Source organism: Suncus etruscus, chromosome 7, assembly GCF_024139225.1.
Source record: "Suncus etruscus isolate mSunEtr1 chromosome 7, mSunEtr1.pri.cur, whole genome shotgun sequence".
NCBI lineage: Eukaryota > Metazoa > Chordata > Mammalia > Eulipotyphla > Soricidae > Suncus > Suncus etruscus.
In genome coordinates this window covers 98,100,760-98,114,349 of record NC_064854.1, presented here as the reverse complement: position 1 = coordinate 98,114,349, position 13,590 = coordinate 98,100,760, and the positions used below count along the sequence as shown (strand labels likewise).

General features: G+C 47.8%; 1 protein-coding gene across 5 annotated transcripts in view; it reads right to left on the bottom strand.

Annotated features, from left to right (window-relative positions):
* Positions 1–3,279: 3,279 nt before the first annotated feature.
* Positions 3,280–13,590, bottom strand: part of EPN2 (epsin 2) — a 97,532-nt gene continuing 87,221 nt past the window's right edge. For all 5 annotated transcript variants that reach the window (XM_049776866.1, XM_049776862.1, XM_049776864.1 and 2 more), the window contains 4 exons: positions 7,905–8,093; positions 7,378–7,464; positions 5,208–5,423; positions 3,280–4,383 (listed from right to left, as the gene is read on the bottom strand). In XM_049776866.1, coding sequence (XP_049632823.1) covers positions 4,109–4,383; positions 5,208–5,423; positions 7,378–7,464; positions 7,905–8,093 — 767 coding nt within the window. In that variant the 3' untranslated portion in view covers positions 3,280–4,108. The remainder of the gene's footprint in view (positions 4,384–5,207; positions 5,424–7,377; positions 7,465–7,904; positions 8,094–13,590) is intronic.

Genomic DNA, 13,590 nt, shown 5'->3' with positions numbered 1-13,590 from the left:
CAGACAGACCAACATTCTGTAGCGTAAAAGAGACATTATTTGGCATGAGCTCACGTGAGTGGGCTCAAGGGCTGAGTATATGCTTTGCAAGCTAGGGGCCCAGGTAGATCCCTGTAGATCATGATTCTGAAGACTGACAGAAGCAAATCCCCTGGATATAGCCAGGTGTGGCTCCAAACAAAGAACAACTATCATTTATTATTGGGATTCTTGAGATAAAGGAACTTCTGCATCTAGGAGGGGCTTGCTCTGTGTGGGAACATGCTGGGGACAAGACGGCCAGCTGTGACAGGTGTTATGTCATATGTGCCCCTTCTTGACCTCAATGAAGGGACTGCCAGATCCCCTCAAAAAACAGACTCACTACTGCTCCCTTGTTCATTCTTTGGTCACCTCCAGGCCTTGCTGCAAGTGGCAGTATCACAAGAGGTGGCAACAGGAATTCCCAACTGCTACTGGGTGAGCTGCCCAATAGGAGCAGCAAGTGGTAAGGTGAACCAGACTGGATAATGCAGCATAACCTAGAGCACCCTTAAAAGACCCACCTGTCCAGAAGGAGGCACCTCAGCTACCCCAGACTCCTGGCCAAGCCCCAGTCCCTGACCTGAGTCCAGGTCAGCATAGCAATTCAAGAAAAGTATAGGACAACCCCAGAGAAGAGGCTGGAGCTTGTGAGTCACAGATGACCTGCTCGGTCCTTCCATCTAATTCTCCACTTATTCTCTGCTGTATTTTCTCAGGTACAAAACTGGCACCTCTGCTAGAAAAGGCTGGTTCACATCTGTACATTTACATCATGGTTTTTAAGGGGCTGAAGGGTTAGGGATGTGGTTCAGTGGTCAAGTATAGGCCTGGCACTTGAGACACTGAAGAAATACTAAAGAATCAAGAAGGGCTGAGTACTCTCTAGCAGCCAGCTCTGCCACAGTGAAGGTACACAGCTGCCCAGTGGCACAGCCACTGGAGTGGCCCTGGAAAGAGCTCAACAGAATCAGGGATATGGTTTAGCATGACCCAGTCACACACCTTCTAAGCAAGTCTGTGGCTCTGCCTCATATCCACAGGGGTGAAGAACATTCACTGACATAAGGCCACAGCAAAGAGAGGATCAAAGGCCAACAGTTCCACCACCAAGGCCCTGCAGAGCTCCCAACACAGTGCCCCTCCACCCTATAAAGGCAACTGCCTGTCTTAAGATGTGGGTTGTCCCCATAAACCTCAGGCCACACTGGGTTCCAGACATGTCAGCTGACTTTGATATGGTGAACTTCATAAAAGATGGGGGTGAGGGTTGGCAGAACAATAACATAGGTAGAACACTTGCTTGCACACAGCTGACCAGAGTCCGAGCCCCATCATTCCATATAGTCCCTTTAGTCCAACCTGGAGTGATCCCTGAGCACAAAACAACAATCCCTGAGCATTATTAAATGTAGCCCCATAACAAAACAGATGGTGGGAAGGACACAGGCAGAAACTGCATCATGATACAAATGATAAATTATATTTATACAGTAAATAAGTATCAATAGTCAACACATGTTCAAAACTAGCCACCAGGCCCTGGAACTGAGCAAAGGACAAGGTAACCACCCCTACCAGTGCTTGCCACAAGTCTTGCCAGTTGCACCAGGGCATAGGTACAACACGAAGCAGTGGCCAGTGGCTTCATGATCAGTGCAGTGGGCTTCAGGACGGGGGACCAGGTCGGTGCTAGGGAGTGGGATGGAGTGTTTGGGCCCAGGTGGCCCAGTGGCTTTGACCCTACCCCTGGCCCTCAGGAAGGATTCTAGTCTTGTTATAGAAGAATCACCAAATCAGGTGGCAATTTGGTCTGCGACCATGAAAAGGTTGGGGTTCACATGCCCATTTGAGTGGAAGCATCTTCCTGGGGAGCAGTCCCTATTCCTGCTTTGGAATCCCCCAGGCTAAGAAACCAGAATCTCCATAAGTGGGCAGCACTGTGGTCTAGTCCCTAGTCTAGGTTGGGCAGAGGTATGGCCAAGAACTCTGACAACCTACAAGGGTGGCTGTGGCAGGCCGCCATTAGCATGTAGGTTTCTCCAAAGTGGGAGTGAGATGGCTGACATCACCTGACACACCAGTGGACACCACCTGGCATGTGACATTCATTTTCCAGGGACCTGCAAAAAGGCCCAACTCTCCTAGAACCAGAGGCAGTGACAGAGGGCCCAACAGGTGGCAAGCTGGGACGTCCACAGCAAAAAGTGTGAGACACTTGCAGGGTCAAGCAAATATGCCCAGGTCATGGACGGCCAAGGCAATGGCCCTTCTATTCATGATAGTCTCCTTGTTTTAATGGTGGTGGATATGGGGAAGAAAGGTTAGAAATGGGTTGTAATATTAGTGCATGTTTGTTTAAAAATCTATTGTGTGAGAGGCCAGAGCGATGGTGCAGTGGTAGGATGTTTGCCTTGCACACGGCTAACCCAGGACAGACCGTAAACCGATCCCCTGGCGTTCCATATGGTCCCCCAAGCCAGGAACAATTTCTGAGCGCATAGCCAGGAGTAACTCGAGTGTCACCAGGTGTAACCCAAAATAAAAATAAATCAATTTTGTGAAAATTAATTTTTTCCTCTCCAAAATAAGAGATGATTATTTGTAATGTCTGCAAAAGTGTGTCTGGAGTTAGCAGGTGGGTGTATCAGGTCCAGTCCTGCTCTCTCACTGCCAGGTCATTCAAGAGCCATAGCTTAGGGAGCCACAGGCACTGAGACACACAACCCCCATACACACACACACACCACCACCACCACCACCGTTCCAAACAACCATTTCCATACTGTCCCCTTCTTCAGCCTGACTAGAAAACAAGACCAAGGCAATCACAGACACCTAAGGTTCCAGATGGCTCATCCATTTCCACACTCCACCAGGTTGGGAGCTCTGGCCAATCTGAATGCCCCAGCCACAGAAGGATGATCTAACAGAGACTGGGTCACATTTATACAAGACTGTTTCTCTTTACTGTTCCTGAAGTTGTATATCAGTCAGAAAAATAGCCTCTCTCTTAGGAACTAGACAAAAAGGCTGAATGCTAGTCAATTTGGTAATTCACTAAAAAATGGAATTAAAGAAAAGGCAACTGGAAGCTAGATGTTTCATTACTCTTGTCAGGTTTGTATTTGTGTTGTGCTGTGTTGTGTTGTGTGTGTGTATGATCAAATTCCCACATTTTTCCCTATAAAGAATTTGCTTTAAGTTTTTCATAAGGCATTTTTTGTCACTTCATTTTAAAGTTTTCTTACAGAGTCGAAACCATAAATAAGAGGCTTTATATCACAAACATGACACGTGCCAAAATCTTAATTCTGCCAGACCTGGTCATTCTATCAAAACTAGACAGTTAAATAAGAACCACGTTATAAAAATATTAGCCAAAAAAAGACTATCAGATAATCCTGCAAACTCAAATATGAAACTGTACTAAACAAAATATGTGCAAACGTACACAAGCATAGAGCCGCGTGGCAGGGTTATGCTCAGATTAGTTTAAAGCTTGCTCTAGTGGATTTCATTCCAGAGTGTTCCATGGGGGTGGGGGGAAGGGGGTGGTGTGGACTCTAAACTCACACAGGAGTCAAAGGGAGAGAGAAAATGCACAAGCACCCCCCAACGTCACAGAGGTGGTGCTTCATTCCCTACACACCTGGGGTGACCTGGGGTCTCCATAGGCCTGAGGCGGGACTGGTTTAAACAAGGCACCTGCCCCTCAGTCCTATGTGGAAGGTGTGGGGGTTAAGGGCAACACTGACCACCCCCCTGTCCCAGGTCACCAAGAGCCAGCTGATCTCCATGGGAGGCAGCACGGGTGAGGGGCTCTCCCTACCCCGGGCCACTGGGGCTGGCCTCAGAAGGCACGAGAGCTACCTGCTGTCCCTGTCACCTGCCTCCACACATGCACCGCCACCAGGTCTGAGGGTTGGGACTCTGAAGATGACCCTGTGACCAGGAGCCAGACCAGGAAGCCCAATCCCACCCCCCACCCACCCACTTGGCTCCATTCCACAAGATTCCTGCTCAGCGTCCATCTGTGGGCACAGCCACTCTGGCATTTGCTGGCTGCAGGTTCCTGGCCCAGGCACTAGAGGAGGAAAGGGTTGGTGGTGGTGCCAGCGGCCTGAGTTGCCGCTGGGGGGATGCCCACACTGCCCACCATGTTCATCGTCAGGGAGGAAGCACTGGCCCCAAGAGCTGGGTGTGAGGCTGTGGAGGTCACAGCCAGGGGCTCCACGCCTGGGCCAGGTCCAAAGGACATGCCAGTCCCAAGAACAGGACTGCCCCGCAGCTGGTTCAAGGTGAGTGGCTGGGGCTGGTTCACCTGGAAGGGGTTGACAGGTGCAGAAGCTGTGGCTGCTCCTGGAGAAAGAGAACAAAAGGACAACAAGTCAGTCAGAATGAGTCTGTGCAAGACAGGGAATCTGAGGAAGAAGCCACAGAGCCACCCTCTCTTATCTGGCAGATGGGGAGGGAGAAGGGGAAAAGGCGCTGGGGTCCTACACACCTCCTTGCCTTGGGCCCCAGGACAAAGATTCCCCTCCTCAACCCATCTGGTACTATCAGAACTGTCTGTCCCTAGAATAGGACTGGGCAGGCCAATCTGGGCAGGATCATTCTTTGGCTCCAGGGACCCTAAACAGAAAAGGCTATGGGAAAAGAAGGACCCATCCTGGAGGTTTTCTGAGAGGGGCCCTCAAGAGCACACACAATCCCTCACTGGAGAGGCGGGCAATAGGCCTTCATAACAGAGGCACCAGTGCCAGTGAAGGGGGCATTCAAGGCAGAACTAGGGGCTCTGCCTATCACCCAGGGGAGCCCTGAGGGAGAAATGCAGATCTCTGGGCAGTCTTCCAGAAGGGATGGATATGGAGGCCAGAAGGCCAAGCTTCCTCACACAGAAAGACAGAGCCCTGTACCAGGCCAAAGGTCTGTGTGTCTCTGAAGAATGTGCCAAAGTGGACAGCAAAGTATAAGTAGCTATTCTCACCAGAACTGCCATCTTCCAGTGGATAGGGATTGGCCAGGGCCACAGGGGTTGGGGAGAAGAGGGGTGCGGAGCTCCAACTCAGAGCTCTCAAATGAGGGAGACACTGTTCTGGGTGTCCCAGTGGCTCCCCTCTGCCCAGAAAGAGCTGCTGGAAGAGCAGGAACATACTAGACCACAGAGGCTAAAATGAGCATACCTGGCGCCAGGAAAGGATTGAGGGACTGTGCTGGTGGGGCTGGCTTGGTCACCAGGGAGTCCAAGTTCACCAGGGCGGCGTTGGGGCCCAGAAAGGACTCTGGTGTTTTCCGGGCACTGCTGGGCTTGCTTGAAGTGCTGCTCAGAGGCTGAGAGTCAAAGGGATCAGGACTAGTGGTTCCGTTGTTCTGGGATGGCGGTGAGTCTACCTTCTCAACTACAAGACAAGGACAGTCGCGGATATAGTGAGGGCAAGGCCAGGGCTCCCAAGATGAGCATATGCTGCTGCAATCTCAGGACACCCAGTGCAGAGCAGAGACATCCCCAGGGGCAGGCCCTTGAGCAGAGGCCATGATGTTCACTGTAGGTTTCCAACAGTCCCGACAGCAGAAGGCGGCATTGGCGTTTCATCAGCCCCTGACATGCAGGGATAGAGCGAGGAGGAAATGGGCTTGGTTCTCAAGGCTCATTGTGAAAAGCAGCACGACAAACGGCACCAGCCTCCCAAAACATGATGCTATTTTGGGTTGGTGGCAAGGCATGACTAACTGACTCTCTTACAAATTTTTCTGCAATGAAAGTTTTCAATAGTAAGAAGCAAATATTTTGTGGAGTATTTTTGTTGTTCTTGTTGTTTAAATTCAGCCAACAGAGGGTCTGCTAAGACAGGCCAGTTGGAATGCAATTTGCCAAGATGCAATGTGACAACAGGATGACAGGTTCTTAAAAATGGTCATAACTCTCCATCCAGTAATGCCATTTCTAGGAATCCAGTTTCAGGAAATAATGCAAACTTGTGATGTTCACCACAGCATTATTTACTTTAGAAAAACTTGAAAGCAACCTAAAATGTCCTCCCCAAAGTAATGATTCAATGACTGCTGATCTAGACAAAAAGGTAAGTTTGATTTTGTCTAAGTTATAAAATATTTTCTGAAGAGTTTTAACATAGTGAGAACATGTTTTCAATCTGTTGCTTCAAAAGTTGAGGGAAAGGGGCCTGAGCATTTTATTGTGACTCTGACACAATGAGCTGAACCAAAAAGTCTCTAAGAGCTCAGAAAATAATATATGGAAACATGGTAAAGTTAAGCTAGATCAAGGTAAAAATTATAGATGATTTTCATTTTCTTTCATACACACTTCCAATTTTTCTCTGAGGAATACCTCTAGAATAGGGGATGAAAATTCTAAAGTTGGGGGTAAATATTCTGTGACTGTGTGGTGGGCCACTCTTACAGCAATTCCTCTTGGCCTTACTGCGGCAGAGGGGTGGGGTGCGGACAAGGACAGTTAGGTTGTCCTCTGGTCTGGAGAGAAGACATGAATTATTGTTTTTAATGCAGCAAAAAAAAGACCCCAAGAAGCAGCGTGTTCCAAGATGCCTCTAGTTCTCTGAGCCAAGAAGGGCCAGAGGTGCCTGGCTGACCATACCTTAGATCAGGGCAGTCAGGCCTGTGGCTGCAGCTGGGAGAAGAGGCAGAGAAGTAGGAGGAAAGTAGGAAGGGCGTAGGGAAGAAGCCAGGGGAGGAAAGAGAAAGGAGACAAGTTGCTCTATGTGGCTCACAGACATGGTTCCGAGATGGACTGAGACAGTCTGCTTTGTCCCCACCTCCATTTAAGGGTACGCAATAGCACCAGCTCTTCTTGCTCTGCCCACTCCAAATGCAGTGTCTGCACCTTGCCCTGAGCCCTCCCAGACCAGGCACATGTAAGAGACCTAGGCCTGGTGATTTGACAGTGGGTCATCTGGACAGGGGTAGTGAATCAGGGGTGAGCAGGAATCGCAGAGTGGGTGTAATGAAGTTGGGGCTGAGGCATCCACCTCTTGTCGGGGGTGGGGCAGCCATCTGGAAAAGGAAAAGGCAGCCACTCTGGGGAATGGGAAGTTTGGAGAAGACGGTGAACTGAATGATGGATCAAATCAGGGATGGGACAGGGGTGACAGTCTTGCCTTGGGAAACCCCAGGGCCCTAGGGAGGGCCAGGGAAAGGAGGCAAAGGCAAGGACCCAGTAGAGAGTTAAAGAAATGAAACCAGTTTTCACTGAGAACATTTAAATTCCTGCAGATTGACTCTTAAGGTTTCCAAGATTAAAATACAAAGCTTGTGCAATAACCAAGCTAATAAAATACATAGAATGTCACCAAAACCGCTACTCCTTCTACATACCTGTTTTCTTTGAAGTTCGGAGGTTGTCAAATTCTGAAAAGTCATCTTTAATTGTACCATTCAAATTGCTGAAGAGATCAAAGGCCCCTGGGTGAATACAAGAGGCCAGTGAGTGTGGCTGGCAACAGGGCCTCACCTGCCCCCTCTAAATGCATGGGCATATGCCCATCACTACTCCCACTATCCCCATCCCAAACAATGAGGGCTAGCGATAACCAGACCCCACTTGAGTTGCATCTAGAACTCTAGAAAATACAAAGGGCAACCTACACAGGATCCCCTCTTAAAGCTTCCTCAGGAAGGAAATACGGGTACCTAGAGGCCCCTGAGCTCCCTCGTTACACTAAGAGCTGGGCAGGGGTGGGGGGAGTTTGGCCAGGACAGAGGCAGAGGAAGAAGGTCGGCAAGTGTCAGAGGAAGAAGATTGGCAAGTGTTGACAAATTTAACTCACAGGTCCTGCCAGCCAAGGAAGGGGTAAGGGGGCTGGGTCCAAAGGGGCTCAGGGCCAGGACAGACGGAGGCTTACCAGATGAAGCAGAGGCCGAGGTGGACACAGGCTTGGAGGCAGACGCAGCAGCCCAGGCATCAGTAGTTTTTCCAGCGCTGGGTGCAGGTGGCTGTGAGGCTGCCCAGGGGTCAGAGCTCTTGGCCACGGAGTGTGTTCCGGCCCCAGTACCCACTCCCCAGGGGTCCACAGAGGCAGCCGGTTTGGCACCTGTAGACAAAGCAGGTGGAACTAATAAAGACCCACTGAAAGTTCTGGGCAACAGAGGTTAAGAAGGGCCATGTAAGTCACAGCCAGAGCTGCGACCACATCAGGAAGGAGAAGAAGCTACCCTAAATGCATCTAATGCCCACAAAATTAGTCAGAGGCGCTGGCTGGAGGGGGCAGAGACAGCTGAAACAATCTGGGCCAGGTTCCTGCCATACCAGGCTTTGCAGGCAGTTTCCTCTGGTGGGCAGCTCAAAAAGGATGACAAAAGGGAAAACAGAAAGGCAGGGAACAATAAAATCCATGGATATAATAATCACTAAGCTCTGCCTGACTTAATTCAATGGCCCACAGCTGCTGTTTTGCGTGGTGGTGCTCAGGGCTTACTCCTGGTTCTGTGCTCAAGGATCAGTCCTGGTGGTACTCGGGAACATATATGATTCTAGGAATCAAACCCAAGCTGGGTGCATGCAAGGCAAGATCCATACCCAATATACTATCTCTCCCTCCCCATAAAGCAAGCCTAATGTTAAGGTGTCAGTCCTGAATGTGAATCTTTCCATTCCTTTCAGTGTAGAAAGGGGGTCTCCTTTCTCCCAGAAACTCAATGTTTCACCGCCAATGCACCCCAGGCAATTCAGCCCTAGACCCATCCATGTCATAGTGTATGTGAAGCTTGTGCAGGTGGCAGTCTTGAAGTTTCTTTGGGGTTAGACAATGAAGCACCTTCAAATCATAGGGGCCCAGAGACGTTTAGCCTTTCTAGCCTTAAACTGCCTTTTTCTCTTTTCCAACCCCACATGGAATCACCAGGCCCAAGTTAATCATGAGTGCAAATATCCTTAACATAGTTCAACTAAATGTCACCAAGAGACTTTCTCCTTTGTGAAGCCTGTGATCAGCATATGGAAGCGCTCTGTGTTCCAAGTTCGCTAACTTTGGCAGGGGATGGTGACTGACTTTCTGTCTCTAGGACCACAAGAGTTTCCTTTCAGTCTATTCAGATGGTACTTTTGCTAATTGTCTTGGACCTTGCAAACAATGTTTTTCAGATAGCATTAGAAAATGCTCATATCCCTTTTCCCATTTTGGTTTCTTCTATTATTTCTCTGATGAGAATTATTGCTCCTAACTGGGACTGGCTGGACACAGATCACCTCACTCTACATGTCCTACTGGGTATTATGGCTAAGGTTTTGTTAACTACACAATGAGATGAACACTATTTCTCATCCTTTGATGCCTTTGTACAAAAGCGACATCAGGAGAGTCAGAGTTCAGGGGTTAAGGCACTTACCTTGTATCCCACTGACCTAACAGTTTGAATGCCCTGTACCATATATGGTCCCATCCCCACCCAAAAAAATTAAAAATAAAACAAAAAATAAAGGTTAAACTGCTCGCTGAACAGTGTCAGAATATGCCAGTTAAGTAAATCAGGGTGTGAAGAGAGCTTAAATATCAACACAATTTCTTTTCTGATCTATAGATAGGACTACTTGTTGTTCGTCAGTTTTGCTAAATTTCTTTTAAAATTAAATATTTTTAATCTAAGTCTTCAGAGTTATAGGCAAAGTTGATCAATTTAATATTTGTCACTATTAAATTTTGACAGTGCCTGTAGTTATACTGTTAACAGTTCTAATATTGTTGATGTCTTTTTGTTTCCCATTTAAACTTTTTTCATGGCCTATCATTAATTTACAACATTTATAATTTCATGAGTATGTCTTTACTTTTTAAAATTAATCTTACCAGAAATGGTTTATTTTTCAATGACTTATTTCTGTCTTATAGATATGTTTGTGTTCTAAATTATTAATTTCCATAATTATCAATTCATTCCTTCTGTTTTAGAATATAACACTACTATAAACATCTATTATTATTTAATATTTTGATTTTTTTTGAAAATATAAATATTTGAAGTCATGAACTTCCATTATCTATTGCTTCTATTGTCCAGTAACTTCTGATATTCATTGTAGCATCTTTGACTTGGGATTTATAAATGTTTTTCAGATATCAAGAATATCAAGTTATTGTTGTTTGGGGTTATTTCTTGGAGCCTGAGGGTTTCTAAAGTGTGGTAGGAAGGCTGTGATCCAAAGTTGTTTTTGTGGATTCCTGGTACCGAAGGGAACATAAAGCTCTTCTTTCTATGAGGGTTAGGGGAGAACCAAACCTGGCAGTGCTCAGGAAGCGCACTCCTGGCTCTGCATGCAGGGATCACTCCTAGCTGAGTTCAGGGTACGTGTACATGGTTCTGTATCTGCTGTACTATCTTTCTAGCCCCAACAGACATCTCCAACACACAGCTTCAGTTTTCTGAAGGCATTTAGGGGCCAAAGAGATAGTACAGCAGAAAGGACACTTGCTTTTCATAGGGCCAATCCTGCAGCGTGAATACTACCCCCCGCTCCTAAACACTGCCAGGAGTCATACCTGACCGCAGAGCCAGGAGTAAGCCCCTGAGCACCTCCCACATATGGCCCAATCCCACTACTCTCACAAAGGAAAAAAAATTCAGCGTTTATGCCTGAGATGAAGCTGAAATCTCTATGGGCAACGGGCATGCTTATGTAAATATCACAGCTACGTCCTGGCAGCAAAAAACCTCAGGTACTGGAGGAGTCTTCGGTTCATCTGTTCTGATCTCCCCAGGAAGACTATGAACACTGATGCTCAGCGGCCACTTCTTCTAGAGCAGTATGGGCAACCTCTTTTCTGCCAAGGGCTACCTAGATATTTATAAAATAACTTGTGGACAATACAACACAGGCAGAAAGGCCATGAGGAAAGTGATGAGAGGCATCTTGTCTGTCCTGCTATGGACTAGTACCAGGACCGCAGAATTTCCTGGGCCATATATAATCTGTGGACTGGGCATTCTCCAGGCCTATTATTGTTTCTGATTCAGATGTCAGAAAGATGTCCAGCTAAGAGCTATCTCTGAAAACATGGATGATGTGACCCTCTCCTGCATTCCCACTCATAAATCCTGGGGAGTCCTACGCAGTTATTAGAAACTCCCAAGTGACTGAGAGGAGCGTCAGAATATGTGAGTCACTTAGTTCCAGGAGCACTCAAGTGCTGGTCAAACCCTTCACTCACCCTTCTCACATCACTGTCTGAAAGCCCTGCCAGACGCACAGCCCCAAATAAACAGACCCCTGTATGAGGGAGGGAGTTCAGTCCTCTCTCATGCCTCTCTGTGGTTATCTCGCTTCTTCTGAGCCACACCTGAGGAGGCCGAGGCCCTGCACACCAGAAAAAGAGTACAGACACAAGCACCTGCCCCCAACCAGAAGTGGCCAAGGGCCAGGCCAGCAAAGCAAGGCAACATGAGAATAGTACCGATACAATGGATTCTGAGCCATGTTCTCAAGAGCAGTTTCCTAGGCAAAGGTTCAGCAGCAATTCAAGGATTTGTATCAAGCAGAGGTAAGTCTGGACACTCATTGGTCATCCCACTGGCCCCAGGCTTTGGGCATTGCCTCCAACCTCACATGAGGAAACCCCTCAGAGACCCAAATGGCATGCATGTGCAAAAACAGCTTTTGCATCTCCTGCTAGATCTAATCTAAGACAAGGAAGAACTAAATACATAAGTTTTGCCCAAAAATAAACCAATTGCTTTGAGGGCAAAGAAAGCATTGTAACATTTCTTTTTTTTTTTTGGGTCACACCCGGCTCAAGGGTTACTCCTGGCTCCATACTCAGAAATCACTCCTGGCAGGCTCGGGGGACCATATGGGATGTCAAGATTCGAACCAATGACCTTCTGCATGAAAGGCAAATGCCTTACCTCCATGCTATCTCTCTGACCCCACTGTAACATTTCTGAAAGCTTTTTCTATCATTGTATCCTAAAGTCTACAGTGACAGAATAGTATAAAAGGGAAGGTGCTTACCTCTAAATGGCTGACCCGGTTAGATCCCTGACACCACCGTGAAAGAGTGAACCCTGAGCAGTCAAGAGTAAGCCCAAGCACTGCCAATTGTGTCCCAAATCCCCAATACTGCCTCTGAGGAAAGCTGTACACACTACACAGATCCCAGTACTTTCTCCAGGAGTCTGCATATGTTGGGTGCCTCCATCCTGGGCTTGGAGACCAGACTTCCTCACTACAGTGAAACTCCAACAGAAAGCTGCAGGAGAATCTTTTCTGATACTCCAGTTGTTTTGCATAGGCCCTCCCTTCACTTTTAGAATCTGCTAAAACAAAGCATGGTCAAGAACCTTACAAGTGAGTACGGTGGGGTCAGAGCAATATTACAATGGGGAGGGAGCTTGCCTTACACAAGGTCAAGACAGGTTCAATCCCCAGTACCACAGATGATCCCAAGCCTATCAGGGGTAATGGTTGAGCACAGCAAGGAGTAAGCCCTGAGCATCATTAGAGGTGAGCCCCCACCCCCAAAAAAAACCCCAGCAAATACTCATGTGGCACAAAGTTGAATTAGTAAACTCTGGCTTTGGAGCTGAATCGATAGCACAGCGGGTAGCATGTTTGCCTTGCATGTGGCCCACCTGGGTTCAATCCCCAGCATCCCATAAGGTTCCCAAGCACTAACAGGAATGGCCCCTGAGCACCACCAGATGTGGCCCCAAAAAACAAAAAATTTTAATTTAATTTAAAGAAGTTTAAATATAAATCAAAATAAAGCAAAGGCCCAGAAGCAGGCACCACTCTGGTACTGTCACAAGCACAAAGTCAGGCACAGTGCAGAGAACTTCCGTATAGAGTAAAAGACAAGCTTGGGCCACACCCTGGCTGCCCCAAAGAGCCAGAGGAAAGCTGCTTAATCAAGGGATCATGGCCAGGTTTCTGACCTGTTAGTAGTACTCGGATCTGATTGCAGGCAGGTTAGAATCCACCTTCCTTTTATCCTTCTCATGGTTTTTTGGGCCATACCCATCTATGCTCATGTACTATTCCTGCTCTGCACTTAAGAATCACTCCCGGGGCCCGGAGAGATAGCACAGTGGCGTTTGCCTTGCAAGCAGCCGATCCAGGACCAAAGGTGGTTGGTTCGAATCCCAATGTTCCATATGGTCCCCCGTGCCTGCCACGAGCGATTTCTGAGCAGACAGCCAGGAGTAACCCCTGAGCATCGCCGGGTGTGGCCCAAAAACAAAACAAAACAACAACAACAACAAAAATCACTCCCGGTGGTGTGGGGGGGACCATATGGAATGTCAGGGATTGACCCTGGGTCAGCCACATGCAATGCAAATGATCTACCTGTTATGCTATCTCTGGCCCCAACACTGAGTCAGCATCTTCGCCACACTGTGTATGTGAGAGTTACTGCCACACATTGTGGTGCCTTATTTTTCTCATATTTAATGTGGAGACCTACAATGTTCCCTCTACCTTCCTAGGGATGCAGACAGACCCAGAAATCAACCTGTGGGAAAGCAGGTTACAGGTATGTGGGGGCTTGGGTAGGGAAGCATACATATTTGCCCCAGTGATGCCAAAGGGCCTATTTC